The sequence below is a fragment of the Myotis myotis genome, unplaced genomic scaffold (genome assembly GCF_014108235.1).
Source record: "Myotis myotis isolate mMyoMyo1 unplaced genomic scaffold, mMyoMyo1.p scaffold_m19_p_8, whole genome shotgun sequence".
Classification (NCBI taxonomy): domain Eukaryota; kingdom Metazoa; phylum Chordata; class Mammalia; order Chiroptera; family Vespertilionidae; genus Myotis; species Myotis myotis.
Window position 1 is genome coordinate 8,916,440 of NW_023416390.1, and position 20,965 is coordinate 8,937,404.

The following is a 20,965-nucleotide window of genomic DNA, read 5'->3' on the forward strand; positions in this document are numbered from 1 at the left end:
TCCGCGGGTACACGGGGCTAGTCACCATACCTCCCCTGGAGTTGTCACAGGACTGAGGAAGTTAATATTTGCAAAGCACTTGGAATAATGCCTGGCACTTTGCTTGCATTAGGTTCTAATCAGGAGTCAGTAACCAACCACAGGGCAATGGGGAAGCTTTATAAATTTATATGGGGGAGCTTTATGTCTATATAAATTTATATGTACATATATATAAAAATTTTTATATATGTACATTTATATATTTATGTATATGAAGTAATCATTAGTAACAGGGGATTAGCTACTGAAGTGTACAGGAGTAACAGATATAGGCACAGCTGAGCCTGTGCCCAGAGCCCAGGCAGAGTTCCCAAGGAGGGGATGAGTTTGGGAGAGCCTCCCCTCCCCCACTCCTGCCCCCAAGGCTGAGATTCTGCCCTTGTGGGGAGGATGTGGCTGTGTCCCATGAGAGGACAAGCAGCTGGTGAGCAAGAAGCCACCCCAGAGGAGCCGGCCCACGCTGGGCCCAGCTGCAGGATGCCACTGGCCACACTCAGTTCAGCTGGTGCCTGCAAAACTGGCCAGGAAACCACCTGCAGGGGCATGTGGAATTATCTGGGGAGCCAGCAGGGGGGCCCATGGGACCGGAAGCTGCTGGGGTGAGGGCCTCTGGGGTTCCCACACCCCAACCACATGCTGCAGGAGCAAGAACACAGGGACAGACTAAACCAGGAAGAAGCCCCTTGCTCCCGAGTGTCCCTTGGTGAAGGTGGATTTGGAACCAAGAAGAAGGCGTTGATAACAGGTACACTGTTAGAAAGCGCGTAGGAATGTTTGATAAATGAATGAACTCTATGCCGCCTATAGGAGACTCTACGGCCCGTCTTGCTCATCTGGGAATGGGGTGAGCCCTGTGAGGAGGCCTACATGGTGCCCAAGGGCCTGGACTCAGGAAGGTGCATGCGTTTCAGTTTTTGCCTCATCCTCCCCCCCTTACCAAGCACCTCTGTGCTTCAGTGAATGAGGATCATAATGCCCGGCTGGTGGGGCTCAGTGACTGAGCATCAACCCATGAACCAAGAGGTCACCAGTTCGATTCCTAGTCAGGGCACCTGCCCAGGATGCGGGCTTGATCTCCAGTGGGGGGCATGCAGGAGGCAAGTTGATCGATGTTTCTCTCTCATCGATGTTTCTATCTCTTCCTCGCCCTTCCTCTCTCTCTAAAGTCAATAAAATATATTTTTTAAAATGGGGATAATAATAACACAGCTACCTAACGGAGCTGGTGTATTAAATAAGTTAATACATATAGGGCTGAGATGAGTACATCTTAGTTTTTATGAGGCAGATGCTTAGAACAGCAAACAAAAACCGTTGCTAATATTACACTGAACCCAGACCTGTAAGTGGGAGCTAATAGGGTAGATTGTTTAAGTGGCAGGCCGGAGACAGCCTTCCTTTGGTATCATCCTCCCGTCAATTCCGTGGCTCATTCCCTCCTGTGACTGACAGCTCCTGTGTGCTCCTCTTCATCCACAGCCCCAATTAGGAGAGGCAGTGATGTTGCTCAGATTAAACCACCCAATAAAGCAACGGTTCTTGGCTGAGGGTAATAGATTTTGTGCCCACTCCTCAACCCTCCCCCCCCCCCCCCCCGTGACATTTGGAGAAGTCTAGAGACATGTTGATTGTCACAACTGGGGCAGGGCGTCCTGGCCAGGGATGCTGCTCAACATCCTCCAGTGCACAGCACTATCCAGTCCCAAATGTGAGTGGTGTCGCTGCTGAAACCCTGACCTGCAGGGAGCAAGGGGAGTGGAGAAAGGGAGCAGCGGGTGGGTGAACAGGACACGTGGCCTTTCCCCATCAACGCTGGTTCTTGGTGGGCTCAGCTCAGGTTACCAGATCCCAACTGTCAGACGCACAGCAAGAGTCTAAACCAAGGTGGGGAACCTTTTTTCTGCCAGGGGCCATTTGGATATGTACTCGTATAACACCATTTTCGGGCCATACAAAGTTATCAGTGTGGGGCGCGGCTACGGTGTTTTGGCCAGGTTCAAGCCTCGGACTAATGAAAGGACAGCGTCCTCTCATTGCCACGTGCAAGTCCCAGCTGGAGGGCAGGGCCCCCCCAGCACAATCATAGCCAGCGGCTGTGGTTGTGAGCTTGAACCTATGGTCCGAACGCGTGGCCCCACGTGCCTTGTGATAGAGTTCACACACATGTAGTTGAGTGGGGTTGAAACTCATGAGAATGCTGTGAACAACTTGATCACGCCCCTACTTTGCCTTGTGGCATCTGCTATAAAATAAAGACACGGCTTGTGGGCGCTGGCGCTGTCTCCTCATCAGGGAGCAGCGTCCCACCGAGACCCAGCTGTCATTCTCTTGTCTGTCTTTTCTCAATCCTCCCCCCCCCCCCCCCCGCCCCCACTCAGGATCACCTTTGGCCGTAACATATCAGCTTAGGAATTAGCCTGCTATGTTTGGTCAAACATTTCATTAACTCACCCCGAATGCCTTGGCAGGGCCAAACCGTGATTTCTCAGGCCTCACTGGGCCCTCGGGCAGGACGGTCCCCGCTGCTGGTCTAAGGGACAGTCTCTCCTGTCCGTGGGCTCTTAGTGCCATCCCCATAGAAGCCGAGCTCCCGCTCCCTCCAACCTGAGGAACTAGGGGCTGAGTTCCTGAAAGAGCTGCTCTGGAAACAGAACGTCCAAGGTTTTAAGAAATCTGGGCAGAAAGAAGCAATGCTTGCCTTTTTCCCACATTAACAAATACACTACCTGTTCCTTTCCATCATGTGCTCTGTTTAAAATGAGTTTCTCCTCTAAGCGCCAGGCCCCACATTCATTCCTGTAACTGGGCAACATGTTTCTAAGTAAGGAGGGCTTTGAGGTAAAAGAAGGGAAAGTCTGAGAAGCAACGTAAGATGGAAAGTTGTTCAGTAAACAAGTAGGACAGAATGCTGACATGACTCGATTTGTCTCAGCCACGGCCACCAGACACCGTGCAGCCAGCAGAGTGCACATGGCTTGTTAACCATTTCTCGGGCATTGCACATGAAATACCATACTTTTGTTATTTTACTGTGGTGTTTTACTTTTTGGTTGTACCAAAGTTGTGTATTAAATATAATCATGTTCTTTTTAGTGTTACTATTATTATTTTTTAAAGTGTACGGCTACCTGGGGCCACAACATGTGAACCATGGGAAAGCAGTTTTTCTGTAACAAAGCGAACCGTGTGTCTCTCTCGTGACACTGACGAGACTCAGGTGGAACTGGCCCCTCCGAGCCTGCCCTACCAACCAGATTCCGAAAACAGCTGGACACCGATTCCTTTCTGTGAGCTCCTGGTGACGGTTCCTTTTGTGGCTGTGCTACACGCTTCAAATCCTGCACACTCACTCGGCCCTCAACAGAGATCCACTCAGCCACCCTTCACTGGCGCGCCAGCGACTTGCTGACGGCTTTCAGGGAGAGTTCTGGCATCCGGAGGAATGACCGTCTTTTCCGCAGTTAGAAAGTCCCTAGTTGACGTGGGAATACACACATGTAAATCATCTGAAAAAGCTTTCCGTTTGCCATAGAAGCTCTTTCCCTTCACTTTGTTAGGTTCATACTTTCTACTTGGAATCTAACCAACCTCCTACCAAATGCAGACTAGACTTACTCAAAGGGATCGCAGGCATCACCGTCCTTCGCAAGGCAACCTTACATTCATATGAGTGTCAGCATTCTCTCCTTTACGGGACAATCTGAGCATATTCAACACGGTATTTAAATCAAAATGTTTTCTATGAACAATGTCTCAGGTAAAGCCAATGGGACTGTATGTTCAAAGTCAAGGTATAGCTGGGTAATAATTGTACTGTGTTGAACCATAGACTAGAAAGTGAATCAACGATTTTTTCCATGTTAGCACTTGCTGAGAAAGCAATAAGTTTCGGTCTGTGAATGAAAAAAAAGCATCAGCAATCCTGGCTCGGGAGAGGCCAGACTGCTGCTTCCTTCTCAGAAGTCAGGGAGTACCGGCCAGCCACCTCTCTGGGATCTTGTGGTCCACGTCTCTGACTTACTTTACATAACGTGACAAGCTATGTAACGGCTGTCGCCACTACTAATAGTGACTGTGGTCACCGAGCCATGCTCACAGTACTAAGGAGGCCCACTTGGTCCTGAAAGTATAAACTCCGCCAGGTTCCCACCCTGAAGACAGCTACCACATACATTTTCTGCAATGACCGGGGGTGGGGTGGGGTGCCCTAACTGTTCAGAAGTTTACCAAAGGCCTACTGTTTACCAGGTTCAGGGAGACAGAGTCCCTGTGTATTAAATATAATCATGTTTTTAGTGTTACTATTATTAGGAGGAGACAGACATGTCATCCAATACTTACTACTTTTTGCTCAAAAACTTTAAATATTAAACAAATTCACGTTTTACCTCCACTTCCTCCCTCTAGCTTATCCTATTGTCAGTGATGCTGTGTCATCCTGCAGAAATCAGATTACGGGGCTAAAACGTGGGGAAGAGGGGCCCAGGTGGAGACTGGAGGGTGGGGGCTGTCGTTATTGTACAGCCTTAAGGTTGCTAAAGCTCGTTGCCATGATCTTTAAGGACTTGAAAGGAGAGCTGCAGTATGTTGTTGTCTGAAACTAAAAAGCATAATGGACACGAGGAAATGACATCTATGAAAATACTTAAACTTACTCCCCCCACAGTAATGATACTGAATCACTCTTTATAAAGCATGCTTTCCTGTTATTAATGTTTATTTTTCCCAGAAAGAACAATGGATTATGATGAGTTACCAACTCTTTCGTGTTTATAGGGCCTGGTATTAGGAAAAATGTGTTATCATGTGAAATTACCCTAAACCCCAGGGAAACACATCCAAATAAAGTATGGTTCATGTTTCTCCAACATTCTGACATTGACTTTGACTCCTGATGAACACAATGAAATAAGAAATATGAAAATACTTTATAAACTGCAACATCCGGCAATATCAAACAAAAACATTTAAAAACATGCCCTTAAGGGACTCTTTGTTCCTTCCCACCTCAGCTGCACCACAGCCCAGTAATTACTCCAAACACTCTCTTTCTAGAAAGGCTAGATGTGCTAAATAGGCTATCCCGAAACTACCCGAGACCAAGAAATGAAGGTGTTGACTGAATCACCCATGATTAATCTTCAAGATGTTTCCTTTCCAGATAAATGTTTATTAGGTATAAAATAAGCATTACATGTTTATTAGTAGTGTCATATTTCTTATATGAATCAGCGATTCAAAATGTCCTAGCTCAAGCAGTACTAATAAAGCCCTCATTGGAAGTTTCAAAATTCCCTGTGGTCTTTGATTTTCGGGATGCCTGGATTCTCTATAATAGTATTTTTTCAAAAGGAACTGCGTATTTTATATATTCTACAAGGGGATGTCACCCATGACTCTTCAGTTAAATATTCATTGTTGTCAACCAAATAAACCACCTATTTTAAAAGGCTGCCTGTAATTGGTTTCATTATTTCATACATTACCTATACAGGAAAGCAATTTTGTAAGCAGAAATAGATTACCTACACAAACTGGCAAGCTTTCAAACTACTAAAGGGCGGCAAGGCTTAAGAATAAGTATAGTAATAGAAAATGTCACGTTTTATGGAAAAGTTTTACTTTATTTTGTAAAAAATAATGTTTTGAATAGTTACTTTACTCTTTCAAAACAATGCAACCACAAGAAGCACTGAGGAGAAAGTACCCTGCTTTTATGAACTTATTGTTAACACACCGATGGCAGGCACACTGCTCACTGAAGCAGCCATATGTGACCCAATTGCAAGACACAACATGTAGGAGTAAACACACAAGACTGAACAGCTGTGAAAAATAGAGGATTGATCAAAAGATTCTGCTTAAAAACATTAAATTCAAGTTATGTGGATCTTTTATGCATAAAGATCATACTGTGTCACCAGAATGACTCTTCAATGGTCAGTTCTGGAAAACAAAACTTAACTTTAGTTAGAAAGTTAAACTGTTAACTTCTCTTTTTCAAAGCATTTTCAAAAACTATGCTATGTAGTTTTTATTCCAAGAAGCCTTCTTGTGATGTACAAATACATCTGCTAATGGAAAAAAGTAAAAAAAGCCAACCTAGGTCCGGGCTGGGTAGCTAGGTTGGTTAGAGCATTGTCCCTATATGTCAAGGTTGCGGGTTTGATCCCATCAGGGCACATACAGGAATAACTAATGAATGCATAAATAAGTGGAACAACGAATTGACGTGTGTGTGTGTGTGTGTGTGTGTGTGTGTGTGTGTGTGTCTACATTAAAAAAGGAAATAAGTAAAAAGAAAAGCCAATCTGGAAAAGAAAACAGTTTAATTAAATGAACATCAAAGTGTGGTCTCTATCTTCTGCCCCTCCTCATCTTTCTTCTCATGTCGCCTCTGAGACTGAGAGTAACTTGGGGCAAGTTCCCCTGATGTGCGTTCTCTCCGCCTCTCTGGGCTGTGCTACCACCAGGGAGCCCTGCAGCACCCTCGCTGGTCCAAGGCAGAAGGACCTCAGCCAGACTCACTCCTACCCCTGGGCTGCTATGACAAACATTACAAAGTGCCTACAGCCTACAATTATTTCAGCAACAAAGTAAACTTCTCTAGTGATGATGCTGTACTGGTTTGTCGCCCTAATACCAACCAACCATTAAAAAAACATTAAAAACCGGAAATTCAAACTGTCTGTAGACAAGTAATCATTTAAAAGTTGGGAAAATGAGAAGGAACTGTAGTCCCAACCACCTAAAGTCTCCCCTCCTCCACTCTTATGTAGCAATTTCCTTTCCCCATAATTACCCTGAATGCAAACATGACGCTGTCACCTCTACTGCATCGACAGTGTCACTTGTGTGCATCACCGGGTGGCAGCCCTGGGAGGCCAACAGGGCGTCTGGAGCCCAGCGCTCCCTTCAATCGGTCTTGTCCTGCCTGTTCTCAGTCCGCACATCCAAGGTGGGCGCTTGGGGTGGCGGGGCCCCCGCCGGGCTCGCTGCTGGGCAGGTGGGCGGGGGAGGCCCCGTGGCACACAGTGGAGTCCGCTTCAGCTTTATCACCCGGGGTGGGGTAGCCTTCTTGTCGCACAGCAGAACCTTGGCTGGAGGGGGTGATGTGGCCCCATTTTCAGGACCGCTGGGCCCATGCGATGGGGAGTGCCCAGGCACCTCCATGCCCACCAGGGACAGGGCCTTAGACAGTGCAGAGTGCTGAGCTGGCATTCCGCCTGGAGACGGGGACACCCGGACTGAAGCCGAGTTCTTGACCTTGATTTGTGTGCTGGTGGAAGGGCCCGAAAACCTGACAGGTTTAGGACCAGCCTTACAGTTCACGCCTTCCTCCCCTTCATCCAACGCCATCAGCCTCCTGCAAACACAGAAGCATGCCTGTCAGCACTTACACGGTCAGTAGCTAATGAAACCAGCTCCAAAATTCGCCTTTAAGGTGAACAAAAAGGTTTCCATCAAGAATGTGAGCCAATGCCGAGGCCGGTTTAGCTCAGTGGATGGAGCGTCGGCCTGCGGACTGGGGGGTCCCGGGTTCGATTCCGGTCGGGGGCATGTGCCTGGGTTGCGGGCACATCCCCAGTGGGGGATGTGCGGGAGGCGGCTGATCGGTGTTTCTCTCTCATCGATGTTTCTGACTCTCTGTCTCTCTCCCTTCCTCTCTGTAGAAAATCAGTAAAATATATTAAAAAAAAAAAAAGAATGTGAGCCAAGAGATCGATGCGTATCAATCGACCCCATTTCTCATCTCCCGCCATGGTCAGTACGTACATCGGCAAGTTTATAAGAGATTGTTTCACCTTGAATAGGAACCCTTTTAAAATCACATATAATACGAACAAGCTAAAATGTGGAAAAAGATGTTATGTGAGAATTACACAACATATCACTCTGTTCCCAAGATCCCTGATGCGATCCAGGGGCAACCAGAAACATCCTGAGTTGTTTTTCCCAGGTTACTAAGGAAGAAGAGCGCTTCCAGGCCACTAGACTCCAGACCAAGGTTTCTCAGTCTTGGCACTATTGTCACTATGGGCCGGATAGTTCTTTGCTATGGGGGCTGCCCCATGCATTCTAGAACATTTAATGGCAACCCTGGCTTCTACCCACTCGATGACAGTAGCATTCCCCACTCCACAGTGTGACAACCCAAAATGTCTCCACACACTGCCTAACACCCCTGGGGGACAAAATCACTCCCAGCTGAGAACCGCTGCTCACACTGAAATGATGTTTGCTAACTATAGGTTCAATGGGCAAAACAAATAATGATAACAAAACGAGAGCCTCTGGGAAAATAATCTGTTTTAACAAGAGATCATTAATTGCTACACACTGAATAAACTCGGCATTTCTGAGAAAGATCTAGAGGGCACAAGTCAGAGAGCATTCTGGAATCCCACAGGAGCTTTGAATCAAGTTCTAGAGCAGAAATCCAGAAATCAGAACTTCTGAAAGCCATGAATAATTCCCAGACGATGAAAAAGAAAAATGGTTTGTAAATGCATTTAAAGCACAGTGAACGACACAGATGAGGAGTGAGTTTAATGCTAATAATTTTAAAGAACACAAGAAAGTACCATTAACTTAAAATGCTATTTGTGGCATTGAGAAGGAGAAAGGAATTCAGAATAAGTCACAGGAAATTCCAAATATTAAATCTAATAAATACATTTTTTTGACTATTACCAATAAAGCCTGAATTTCACTTCTGTGCAGAAAACTACTTACCACAGCATTCCCACTGTCTCCACTAGTGTCATTAAAATCACACTCTCCCCAAAAGAACATACTCTAACTCCGTTTTAGAGAATTATTTGTACAGTTTTGGTAAATTATTTTACACAGTTTTGGTAAATTTGCATTTATCCAGATTTATATTTTGGTGGTAAGGCAGAATATTCGTCTCTGTGATTAATAGGTTTTTATTTTAGTAAGGTCAAGAACTGTTATTCATTTCCCCAATAAAGTCAGAAAAAATATAGGTCACAGATTAAAAAACAAACATCAACAGAGCAGAGTTCACCTCTTCCGAATCGGTGCCATGTGGCGCAGGCTCCCCAGCAAAGGCCGCTCCTCCAGGGTCCAGCATTCTATCAGCTCGTGCGGCACCCGCCAGTAGCTGACGCCTGGGAGAGAAAGGCATCGTTAAGAGAACCTCTGTCCACTGCACACGGGGCAGGAGCACTGTCTCCTAGAAGAAGAGCCAGGGAGAGCGTCCGAGCTTCATGCCTCATTTCTTTCCCTCCTAAGAAATCAATTATTTGCTTAAATTTCCTTTTAGTTTATTATAGTTTCATTTTTCATTCATAAATCTACCTGGGCTTATTTCGATAAATGATGTGAGGTCAAAGATGTTTGTCTCTCAAACATACTTGCCAATTACATGTTAAATAACCTATCTTTTTTTCATTGATATTTAGTCAGTCAACTCTGTGACTTTCTTATTACATAATATTTGTATTCTTATAACTTTATTGGGGTTTACTCTTGCTCTCTGCATCTATTCTTACACCAGGAACACATGATTTTTTTATTATTATCTACAGCATGTTTTGTTTTTGCTTTTTTAAATATGTTTTTATTTATTTCTGAGAGAAGGGAGAGGGAGGGATGGAAACATCAATGATGAGAAAGAATCATCGATCAGCTGCCTCCTGCACGCCCCCCCCCCCCCCCCCAGCCCACTGGGGACTGAGCCCACAACCTGGGCATGTGCCCAGACCAGGAATCAAACTGGGGACCTCTTGATTCATGGATCAACATTCAACTGCTGAGCCATACCAGCTGGGCTACAGCTTGTTTTACTACCAAACAGAGTTAGACTCATCCCTCTAATAACCTCTACTTCCCAAAATGTTCTTGGCTATTTTTCGTTTATTCTTTCAAAGGCATTTTAGAATCATTTCAAGATTCCCAAAGAGTCCTATTGATATTTTGGTAAAAACTGTGTTAAATTTACCATATAATCTCAGAAGAACTGACATCTTTACAGTATTCAGGTCTCCCTCAGGACCATGGCTTGTCTCACCATAGCCTTCATGTCCTCATTTATGCGGACAGATGGCGGCTAAACACATGTTAGCAGTTTTCTTCATAAACACTCAGGCATTTCTTGGCAGGGCAGTCCTATTTATTTTTGTTTTATTCATTGCTATCGTGAATGGGATTTCCCCTATAATTTCTAATTAATTTATCATAAATGAGCTGCTCTTTGTTAACATATATGTATACAGCTAACAATATATTGTATGCAACATATAAAATACAACTACTAAACTCATCATTTAAAATACCATTAGTAGATTCTTCTGAGTTTTCTAGAAATACATATTGTTCACAAATAACAATAAGTGTCTTCTTCCTCCCAACTGGCCTTTCTCATACTTCTGCTTCCTGCGTAGGGCTTTCCACAGACCTTCCAGAGCTTTATTCAATAGCAGTGATGCTCTACTACACACTTCCTAAAAAGCTAGAGGTAGTTGCACGCTTTGGTAAAGTCAGGGATCGCACTCTCTGCTCCAGCTTCCTAAGTCAGCAGAGAGCCTCCTGGGCAGCCTGCCAGTCCAGGGCACAGAAGGAGACAGGACACCATGGGTTTGTTCTCAATTATAAGTCCAAGTGTCTCAAAGTCAGTTAAATCTACAAGAATAAGCTAAAAGAGAATAGCACTCCTTTCGTGCTACTTTATCCTATCTGCTAGAGGGGTATGAAAAGAAAAGAAAAAGGAGGGAAAGTGAGGGAGGCAAAGATGAGGAAAGAAGAGGTTGGTACTGGCACCCCACCTAAAGGAGGAACAGCTGATGTAGTTTTTATTTACTTTTATTTTTTATTTTTAAAATATATTTTATTGATTTTTTACAGAGAGGAAGGGAGAGGGATAGAGACTTAGAAACATCCATGAGAGAGAAACATCGATCAACTGCCTCCTGCACATCTCCTACTGGGGATGTACCCGCAACCAAGGTACATGCCCTTGACCGGAATCGAACCTGGGACCCTTCAGTCCACAGGCCGACGCTCTAGCCACTGAGCCAAACTGGTCAGGGCTGATGTCGTTTTTAAAAGCCTCTTCCACTCTTTTTATTCCATTTTATAATGACTTGCAATCTCTGTTTCTATCCGCTTTTAAGATCATTTGAGGACTAAGATGTGCTATTTATCTTTGGACCCATTTTTAGGATTTAGTATAATGGTTGCACTTCACACTCAATAAATGCTTACTAATTAAGGGGGGGAACATCTTGGGCATAGAACAGTTAATTATCTGTGATCCTTAAGCAAGTGGCATGGCCTCTCTGAGATTCAGTTTCCTCACCAATAAAATGATAAAGAGCATAGGACGTTGTTTTAGGATTAAATAGCATGATTATCAATCCTATATAACAAAAGGGTAATATGCAAATTGACCCTAATGGTGGAAGAAACGCTCCACCAGTCACTATGAGGTACACTGACCACCTCTTGCTCCCTTTCCCTGGCCTGCAGGCTCCCATCACCCAATGGCAAATGGGGATCTGAGGGTGGGTGGCAGGGGACACAGACCAAGGCCCCGCCCTGACAGTCGCCCCACACAGAGGGCGACCTGTGGCAGGGGTGGGGCCAACGAGCAGGAGGGAATGGTCCCTCCCCATGGCCAGCAGGCTCCGATTGCCCAATGAGGAATGGGGAACTGGGGGTGGGTGGTGGCGGGGGGGCGGGGCTGGCTGTGGGAAGCTGGGGAAAATGGCCCTGATCATAGGCCAGGCCTAGGGACGGTACCTACGCACGAATTTCATGTGCCAGGCCTTTAGTTCTCACATAAGCAGCTTGGTAAAAATGGCCAGATTTCAAAGTGTGTATTTAAAGATTATTTTTATTGTTTGATAAGGGCTCTTTAGACATCTTACCAGAGTTATTTTCATTTCCTCTGTCTCTTTTTATTTATTATACATTTTATGCTGAACTTAGAGATACACTTCCTAGGACAATGCTAGGTACATAGTAGGTGCTACGTAACCTCTTGTTTAATTGAACTAAATAAGCACAATTAACAGAAGCATATTTTAGGTTACTGAATTATAAACTATTAACCATGTCTAGCAACTCACGAGGTTTAAAGATTTGCAAGTAAATTATCTCAATGTTACCATGAAATGACAAATACCTGGACCCACACAAAAAACATTCTCAAAAAAAGAAATGCATCTCAGCTCACTTTGTCTTACTAAGGACACGCCTCCTTCTGCCATGAAATAAAAGAACTGGACTGTACCTTTTCCTTCCCAGGCATCAAAGGCATCCATCATTTTCTTCAGTTCTGCTGCTGAGTAATAGCTCCAGATGTACTGAACATTACTGCCCGCCTCTCTAGAAAGATTGCAAAAGGTAATGAAAATGTACCACCTAGGTATGAATGTGTGTGTGTGTGTGTGTGTGTGTGTGTGTACAGCTAACAGACAGTAAGTGCTTGTTCGTTAAGAAAAGGTTTGTTCTGTGACCGTTAAGCACATATATAATTCTATATACTATATGAGTATTATATACTATATGAATATGCTAACCTACATTTGATCTCTTTTTACAGTAGTAAAATATTTGTTAATTTTATTATATATAGACCATGCAGACAAATCAACAAGTCTTTAAAATAGCTTTTCTAAACATCACCAACTCCAGTAATGTTAGAAAAGACTCAACTTTGACCAAAACTTTATTAAATAACAGTGATGCTCCACTACATGCTTTCTAAAAAGTTAAGAGCAGTTGCACGCTTTGGACTTGCCTAGCCTTTGCCAGGCAGTTATAAGTCTCATATAGAAACATCTCTGCCTGTAAAGAATTCAGAAAATGGTGACGTGTTTAACCATCTAAAAACAAACTTGTGTGGTCATGCATTTGTCACTAATATGTGCCCTAATTCAATATCCCAGAGAACTTTCTCTAAAAATTGCTAAGTGGACTGACCAGTGTAAATAAGATTACAGGGAAAATAGTAAGAGAATAACCCTTAGAAATTGAACATATTCAAGTCATAGAATTTTGAGGCTGGGACCAGGAAAGTCTCTCATCATTTCTCAGGGCAGGACACCAATGCACAGGCCACGCAGTGGGCCTGCCGGCTCCTTAGCCAGGGCTTCTGCCCCCAGGCTATGGCTGAGACACCCAGGCAGGTGGCTTTGCTTTTCTTTCTTTCTTTTCTTGTTTTATAAAGTCTCACAGGGAATTCTGATGTCCACTTCCAGTTGAGAACCACAGTACTAGATCACATAGATAGCCCATAGCTTCTTTGTGAGACAGTCTTAATTATAACTTCTGTCTCGACAGTCCGAAAGGCTCACTTTGCCTGTTGAGAGGGGCTGATGCTCTCTTCTGGTCAACCACATATTCCATTCAGTAACGCCTCTTAGAAAAGATCAAGACTTAATTTTGTTCCGTTTTCATTTTTAAATATGGACATACCTTTTAAAAATGCTTTTACTGTGAATTCTTCCTCCCAGCTGCTTATCAATAGCATCGGTTCCATCTGTTTTTGTGGCGTAAACACCAATAATTCTACTCTCACAGCTTGCACCGGATGTGTTAAGATAGTGGAGAACCCAAACTGTTGGTTTGTTGCAAACTAAACCATATGAATCACAGAAGTCTGTTAAAGCCTGGAGAAGAAAAAAAAAAAATTTGAATTTAATTCTGGAAAGTAATTTTTTAATTTAAAAAATTAATTTGTTGTTACTTTCATGTAAGGCTGCAATTTCAGTTGGTCATAAAGCAAAAAAAAAAAAAGATATTCCTAGTCTTTATGCCTTTAAGAACCAAACATGCATGGATTGAACTTGGAGTGAGGGGCAAATCACCAAAAAAAACATCACCCAAAAACCCAACAGCTTCTCATCTAGAGAACCCTTTTCCTGATGGAAATTACATTTTATTCCTCCTTCTTTAACCTCACTACCAGCATCACTTTTAATTTTGAAATCTTCACATAATAACTAAAACTGGACCTCTTTACTTCTCCCTTTAATTTCCCCCAAACTTTCCACTTGACTCAATCTTCCTTATATCTCCTACTGACTCTCCCACGATTGATGCTTATTTTTAAATCCAAATCCAATCATGGATAAGTGGATTTTAGCTTGCTCTTTTGCACTGAAAGGTATGAATATGTGAACTCAAAACAGGCTGCCTGAACTCACTCGGCACTTACCCACCTGCTCATTCATTCGCCTGAACATTAAGCAGCTACTATGTGCGGAGCACTGTCTACGGTCCTGGAGATAGAATGCTGAGCAAGACAGGGCCCTGGCCCTCCTAGAGTGAATGGCTGATGCAGAAGACAGACATTAAATAAGCCAGCAGCACACAACGTGGTAAGCGCCACTAGGTGAGCCTGCGCGGTGCTGAGGGGCACAGAGCAGGAACGCTTCGCCCATCAGGTGGCAAGGGCCTTCCCCGGGAGAAACGGTGAGCGCCCTGAGGGCAAGCACTTTTATCTGCTATATGCCAAGTGCCTGGAAGAGTGCCTGAAACACTGCCTGACACAAAGGAGATGCCTAATATGTACTGACTCAGTGAATGAAAATAGGACCCTGACATGTCTTGCATTTCCATTTAATGTTGCTATCTAACTCCTGTATTGGTTTTTAACTTTACTTGCACATCTATGAGAATTCCCAACTATATTATAAACTGTTCAAGGGCAAGAAGCACCAAATGTTGTATTTCTTTCTGTCCCACACAATCTCTAGAACAGTGCTCCCTATGCCTAAAACATTTGAAATAAATGTGTTGGTGAGCAGAATGAATGCATGCATACTATGTCCTTTTTGCATACAAACCAGGAACAAAAGACTACAGAGTTGGGACTTCAAAAATGAATGTTAGCCCACCCCAACCTTCTAGTCAAGTTTTTTCAGGCCCATTCTGCAAATGTGTCAAAAAACATCAAAAGACTATCTAACAACTCAATTTATAAAGAACTTCAGTAGCAGAACCCACACAATCATGCAAAACCCTGAAGGGGGTCTGGAACCAAATGAATGTTCTCCATGCTGCCCTCCTAATAGCCACAGCATCAGATTGCTGTCGATATCCAAACCAAAGATTTCATACTAACTCAGATCCACTTTCACTATTAACAATTATCTAGGTAAAAGGCCTTTCTTAGATGTCCAAATGTGCTAAATAATAGAAACATAATATTTATCAATAAAGCAAAAACAGATAATTAAGTAATAAAGATCTTTAAAATGTGATTTAAAATAGAAGCATCTTTAAAAAAATTTACTGATCGCAAAGTGAATTAATCAAACTGATGTTCTAACCTAGTAACGAACTTTATATTCACTAAATCGGGTAAGAAATTTTATACAATCTTTTATATATTATGACCATTTTTTAAAAAAACAATAACATTTCAGAAAACAAAATAATACCACCATACTCTCACTACTACAGTATTGCTCTTAATTCAAAAAGACCTTCAAGAGAAGAGTTCTATAAAATAGCCATCAAAACGTGTTACATCTTCAATGAAAAAGAAAAGCCCCACAAACCTTTGAGTGATGTAATGCACTTTCCTAAAATAGAATTTTGGTCTTAAAAAATGACTAGTAGTCATTAAGATATGTGTCTTCAAAATTATAAAAAAGTAAAACCGCCTCATGTTGGATTTATGTGACAGCCCAGGCTATGCAAAACAACACACGTCGCTTTGTGCAGAATAAATAGAGATATGTATATATATGTGTGTGTACATATATATATGTTAAAACTTAAGAAAATGCCAAGACCTTTTTAAGTTCTATATTTGACCTTAAAGAATATGTCTCCATTTCATTGGCCAAGTGGTCGGACAGGCTGTACGGATAAGGGATGCCAAAGTAATCCGCCTCTTCCTGTAGGGCGACTCGGGTTTGCTCGTCCGTGGGGATGTGAACTTCTCCATGGAGGTAATCCAAAAGGTATTTAAACAGGCGTCCATCGCGGTCAATAACACAAGCCCCTAGAAAAGATTCAGTTCCAAAGTCATTGCACAGATACATGACCATGGACAACATTTCCATGTCAAACCAAGGTCAGATGGAGGTAGCCGTGTCTCTCACAAGAAAGTTCCCGTCCGGTGTTCAAATAGGGTTAGCCAAATGTGGTGATCCTCTGCACTCTCACCCTCCAAGTAGGAAAATGCTTGCTCTGAGCTCCACTTGGAATCTTGGGTGCAATGACCATAACCCCACTGAAGCCCTGCAAAAGCTGTGGAAACCTCAGCCTGCTGGCAGAAAGGGAAACTTACCCCTAACTTCAGGCCACTTGACTCAATCTTCCGGAAAGGCCTGTGAGTTTCTCTCTAATGAGGGCTGGCAGAGGCCTGTTACTATGTCTAGTGTTTGTGTTGATCTGCAGTGCTGACATATAAACCCGGGGTTCCCAGCTCCAGCCTTCCATGTGTTTGGATTTATCAGATTAGTCCCTTTGTACTGTGAAAACCTAAACTTTAAAAAGCAAATATGCCCGGCTGGCATGGCTCAGGAGTTGAACGTCAACCTATGAACCAGGAGATCACAGTTCGTTCCCTATCAGCACACCTGCCCAGGTTATGGGTTCAATCCCCAGTACGGGGCGTGCAGGAGGCTGCCAATCAATGATTCTCATCATGATGCTTCTATCATTGATGCTCTCTCTCCCTCTCCCTTCCTCTCTGAAATCAATAAAATAAAATAAGAAAACAAATGCTATGCTGGTACTACTTTATGATAAAAGGCTTTTCTTGGGCAATTAGCAGAATTTTTAAAAAAACAACAGTTCTGTGAGTTACTCAGTAATTCCTTTTCTCCCTTGATTAGTTTAGAAAAGAAGGGATTAAAAAGGTAAAACTTGGGGACAGAAAAAAAACTCAATCTCTGCTTATCATCTTCCACCAGCAACCTTTCTGTCCAGATGGACATCAAGCCCTGGGCCATCGGTGACTCTCCCAGGCTTTCCACTGCCATTCCGCTGGCAAAGCCATCTCTCCAACCCAGGGTTGACTCACAGCCCCCCATACCCAAGACCCCACAAGCCCTCTCTTCTAGCAAAGAAGAATGGGTACCAGGAGCCCCGGAACCTCTAAGACATGCAAATTCCAGCTGCACCAGGTGACAAGTTTAACATTAACCCTGCACTAACAATGACGGCCCTGTCAGCTATGAGGGCAACTGCTTTTTCCAGAAATACATATTTTTTAACTTGAAAAACACAGAGAGAAGCTAATATTTTTAATCGGCCTCAATACCTTTACCCATGGAGTTTCATGAACGTAACAACTTCCAAAATATAATCCCCGTAAATCACACACTGATTTGCCTTCACACACTCACTGTTTTGTCAACTTTCAGCGAAAGCATCACAGATCCTAGAAACCGGTGTTTAATTTCCCCAAGTATTTAATAAGTCTCCATACAGTCCTAATGAGCTCACTAATTAGTAAACTAATCTAATCTATTTCATTGTAATTAGGAAAATCAAAGGGAATTTAAACTAGACTCCTATTTTAATGAATATGCATGATCATGCTTACAGATTGTAGATGTTTACCTGACTCATCTCTTTTTAGAGGAAAACGACCACTGAACATGGAAGCCAACATGGAGTCTTTAAATCGGCACAAGGACTCTCGCCTGGCTGTGTAAATACAGCCACCCACGTTCAGTCGAAGAATGTCTAACATCTCTTCTTCCTTGTGATCTTCCATTGCTCCCGCCGACACCTGAATTTGTGCCTTGAAATACTTTCAGAAACTGCAAACAATGGTGGTCCCGGTCCCCTCTGTAAAAACAAAGGACAATCACCACTGACATTTTCAACAATAGACAGTAAGATAAATACATTTTACTGTGATTTCAAATAAATTCCTCAGCACTGGCAATACTGAGTTGAAGGACTTTATACACTATGAAGAAAGTCTGACATATGCTGAGAATCTGGAAAACTCGGGCTCAAAGGACCTGTAAGTAATAATAAACTATGACCAATGAAATCATAGCTGTGGAGGTGACTGTTTAAAGAATTAAACAGCATAATGCATTGTGTGTCATATAGAAAACAAGGGCGGGGTGTGCTTCTGAGCCTCAATATTCACGTATCTTTTTAAAGTACAGTAAGTCTGAGGGGCTGTCTAGACTGCAGAGGACGCAGCGGGCATGGGATGAGGCTGCAAGGCTCTACTGTGCACTAGCTCGGGGCCTCAGGCAATACTGTCGTCCCCTGCCTGTGTCCTCATCTATAGAATGGAGGTAGGGACGGTGCCTACCTCAAAGGATTATCCGAGGAATAAGTGACAAAACATATGAAAAGCATATAGAACAGTCTCTGGCTCAATGTTAGTACTTAATAAATGATAAATATTACCTATGATGATATACATTTTACCATAAGGGGTATACTAGGGACTTGATATTGGCTCTGCAGATTTAAGGAAGCAAAAGGACAGAAATGATTAACAATAGTAATTGTAATTCTTAAATCGTGTAACTAAGGAAGATATAATTTGTCAACTGAGATCGGAATTCCATGTCTGCCAGTAGCTAGACTGGTCCAGAAAAACAAATAGCATCTCCAAATCATCTGACTTCTGCCCGGTTGGCATGGCTCAGTGGTTGAGCATCAACCTATGAACCAGGAGGTCACGGTTCGATCCCGGTCAGGGCCTATGCCCGGGTTGCAGGCTCTATCCCCAGTGTGGGGTGTGCAGGAGGCAACCGATCAATGAGTCTCGCTCATCATTGATGTTTCTCTCTCTCTCTCTCTCTCTCTCTCTCTCTCTCTCTCTCCCTCTCCCTTCTTTCCTGAAATCAATAAAAATATATTTAAAAAAATAAATCACCTAACTTCTGCACTCTGAAATGGCTGAAGCTTTATGCACATGCCATAGCAAGGGTAGCATGGCTGCCCAGAGGCGTGGCTACATCCATGGCAATTCACTTTACCACGTGCTCAACTAAGATCCTTTCGTGGATATTCCAGTGTATCCACTCTCCCAGGAAAAGGGGACAGGAGACAACCATGGGTGTCGAACACGGTCAGTGACAGAAACTACCACGGACCAAGGCCCAGCCTTCAAAACCCACCCATGGATGTGACTTCTTGCACTACCTACCGGCCCTGGGGGCAGCCCCGCAATGATCCCAGTGAGAGAACCACCTGGGAGGCCTGCAAGGTGCCTGGGATGGAGCTGGTTCTTGCTGCCGGTTACCAGCTCCCTGGAAGCCCATGTCTTCTTCAAAGCCCCAGGCAAACCTCACTGCCTGCACTACCTTCCCAATCACCCCCGAGTGACAGCCGGTGCGCAGTTCTCCGGATGAACTGTGCTCCTGTCTACATTTCACCTCGCCTGCTTAATCCCTAGTTTGGGGGCCTCTACGCCCCTAGAAGGCAGGGCCTGTGTCGCTCTTACTAATTCCCTTTTACTGAGTGCGTACTGTGTGCCAGCCCCTGCGGGCGACGCGGGCAGACCTGACCTGACGCACACGAGAGCCGGGCTGGATGCGGCTCCCTGTGCCCAGGGACAGATGAGGGCCCTGGGGGCCACACCCAGGCTGCCCTGCGTGTGGTAAGCGGTGGGGACCGCTCGCATCCAGGTCACAGGACCAACCCCCCAGTTCTGCCTGCTGCACCCACACTGCCGCCTCAGCACAGCTTCGCCCCGAGGCTGCCGGCCCAGGCACTGCGCTCTGTGCACCCCGGGGGCACAGCAGCACCCCGAGTGCGAGGAGGAGACACCCCGGCTCCGGTCCGACTCTCCTGAGGCAGAGGGCCACCACCATTGCAAGTGCAGCCGCGGTGCCCGCCCTCAGGTGCACCCAGTAGGCTGCCTACTGTGGCCGAAGTGCCCTGCCCTCCGGAGACGCGTCCCCGAAGTGCGGGCCTGGGACCCCCTGTATCTAAGCCGCCGGCATCGCCTGCTGCCAGGCGGATTCCCGGGCCGCGGCACAGAGTGCGGACCACAGAGTCCGCGGCGGCGGTGGGAGTCCGCCCGCGGACCCACTTTGAGAAGCGCTGCTCCAGGATTCGCACTTCTCCCTCCAGCTGGGAAGGAGGGCAGGGGCCGGGACACCAGGAAGCCCGCCGGAGTCTGCCCGCGGCCCGGCTTTCACAGATTCCGCTCCCGGCCCGAGCCCACGGCCCAGGCCTCCCGTGTGATCCGCGCGGCCCGGGCCCTTTCTCGGGGCGCCCCGCCGCCTCCCGGGTCCGCGGCCCACCCGGAGCCCAGATCCTCCGCTCGGGCGAGGCCGGGTAGGCGGCCTCCCCGACTGACCTGCGGCCGGCGCGGCCCTCGGCGCCGCCGCGGGACACTGCGGGGCCCCACTCGGAAGGAAGAGCCTCCTCCGATGCTCGGCAACTCCAGGAGCAGCGCGGCCCTAGTGGCGCCCCCGTGCGGCCCCGCCCGGCAGCGACGCCCGGGACACCCCCACCCCATCCCGCCCCCGGATTGGTCCCTCCCAGCCAGCGCCCCGCCCCCGGATTGGTCCCGCCCAGCCAGCGTCCCGCCCCCGAGCTGGTCCCGCTCAGCCAGCGCCCCGCCCCCGAGCTGGTCCCGCCCAGCCAGCGCCCCGCCCCCGGATTGGTCCCGCCCAGCCAGCGCCCCGCCCCCGGATTGGTCCCGCCCAGCCAGCGCCCCGCCCCGGGACTGGTCTGGCCGCTGGCTCTGGGCGATGGGAAGGCACGAGTCAAGGGTCTTGGTACAACCTCGGGGAAAGGAAAGGTCAGCAGAGACACGGGCTGGACGTCGGGGGACGGTCTTGTCCGTCAGCGGCTGCTTTTAAATATGAAGAAAACACCGAAAGTGCTAATAGTTATAATGAGTTAGGTTTTCGAGTTAGGTTTTCGCACCCCCTACATGAGGGCCCGTCTCTCCAAACTGGGCTGCTCATTGCCAAGATTTGTGAACATATTGCACTTAGATACG

At 45.6% G+C, this 20,965-nt stretch overlaps 1 protein-coding gene across 3 annotated transcripts; it reads right to left on the reverse strand.

The window, feature by feature from the left end:
• Positions 1-5,645: 5,645 nt before the first annotated feature.
• On the reverse strand, positions 5,646-20,445 carry KCTD18 (potassium channel tetramerization domain containing 18). 3 transcript variants are annotated; one of them, XM_036319848.1, is made up of 7 exons: positions 20,315-20,445; positions 17,596-17,826; positions 15,816-16,027; positions 13,489-13,682; positions 12,302-12,396; positions 9,074-9,176; positions 5,646-7,408 (listed from the first exon to the last, which is right to left on the reverse strand). In XM_036319848.1, the coding sequence occupies exons 2-7, from the start codon at positions 17,750-17,752 to the stop codon at positions 6,958-6,960; spliced, it is 1,212 nt and encodes a 403-aa protein (XP_036175741.1). In that variant the 5' UTR covers positions 17,753-17,826; positions 20,315-20,445; the 3' UTR covers positions 5,646-6,957. The 3 variants fall into 3 exon arrangements, with proteins under 3 accessions (XP_036175741.1, XP_036175742.1, XP_036175743.1); XM_036319849.1 differs by lacking the exon at positions 20,315-20,445 and adding an exon at positions 19,201-20,285; XM_036319850.1 differs by lacking the exon at positions 20,315-20,445 and adding an exon at positions 19,157-20,285.
• Between the last annotated feature and the right edge of the window lie 520 nt (positions 20,446-20,965).

What these genes read in the sequence shown, in the direction of transcription:
- KCTD18 (XM_036319848.1), bottom strand. Translation starts at nt 17,752, where the DNA reads ATGGAAGATCACAAGGAAGAAGAGATGTTAGACATTCTTCGACTGAAC. An exon ending in CAAATATAGAACTTAAAAAG is followed by an intron (nt 13,683 to 15,815) that starts GTCTTGGCATTT and finishes TTTCTTCTCCAG; the next exon opens with GCTTTAACAGACTTCTGTGA. An exon ending in AGTAAAAGCATTTTTAAAAG is followed by an intron (nt 12,397 to 13,488) that starts GTATGTCCATAT and finishes CAATCTTTCTAG; the next exon opens with AGAGGCGGGCAGTAATGTTC.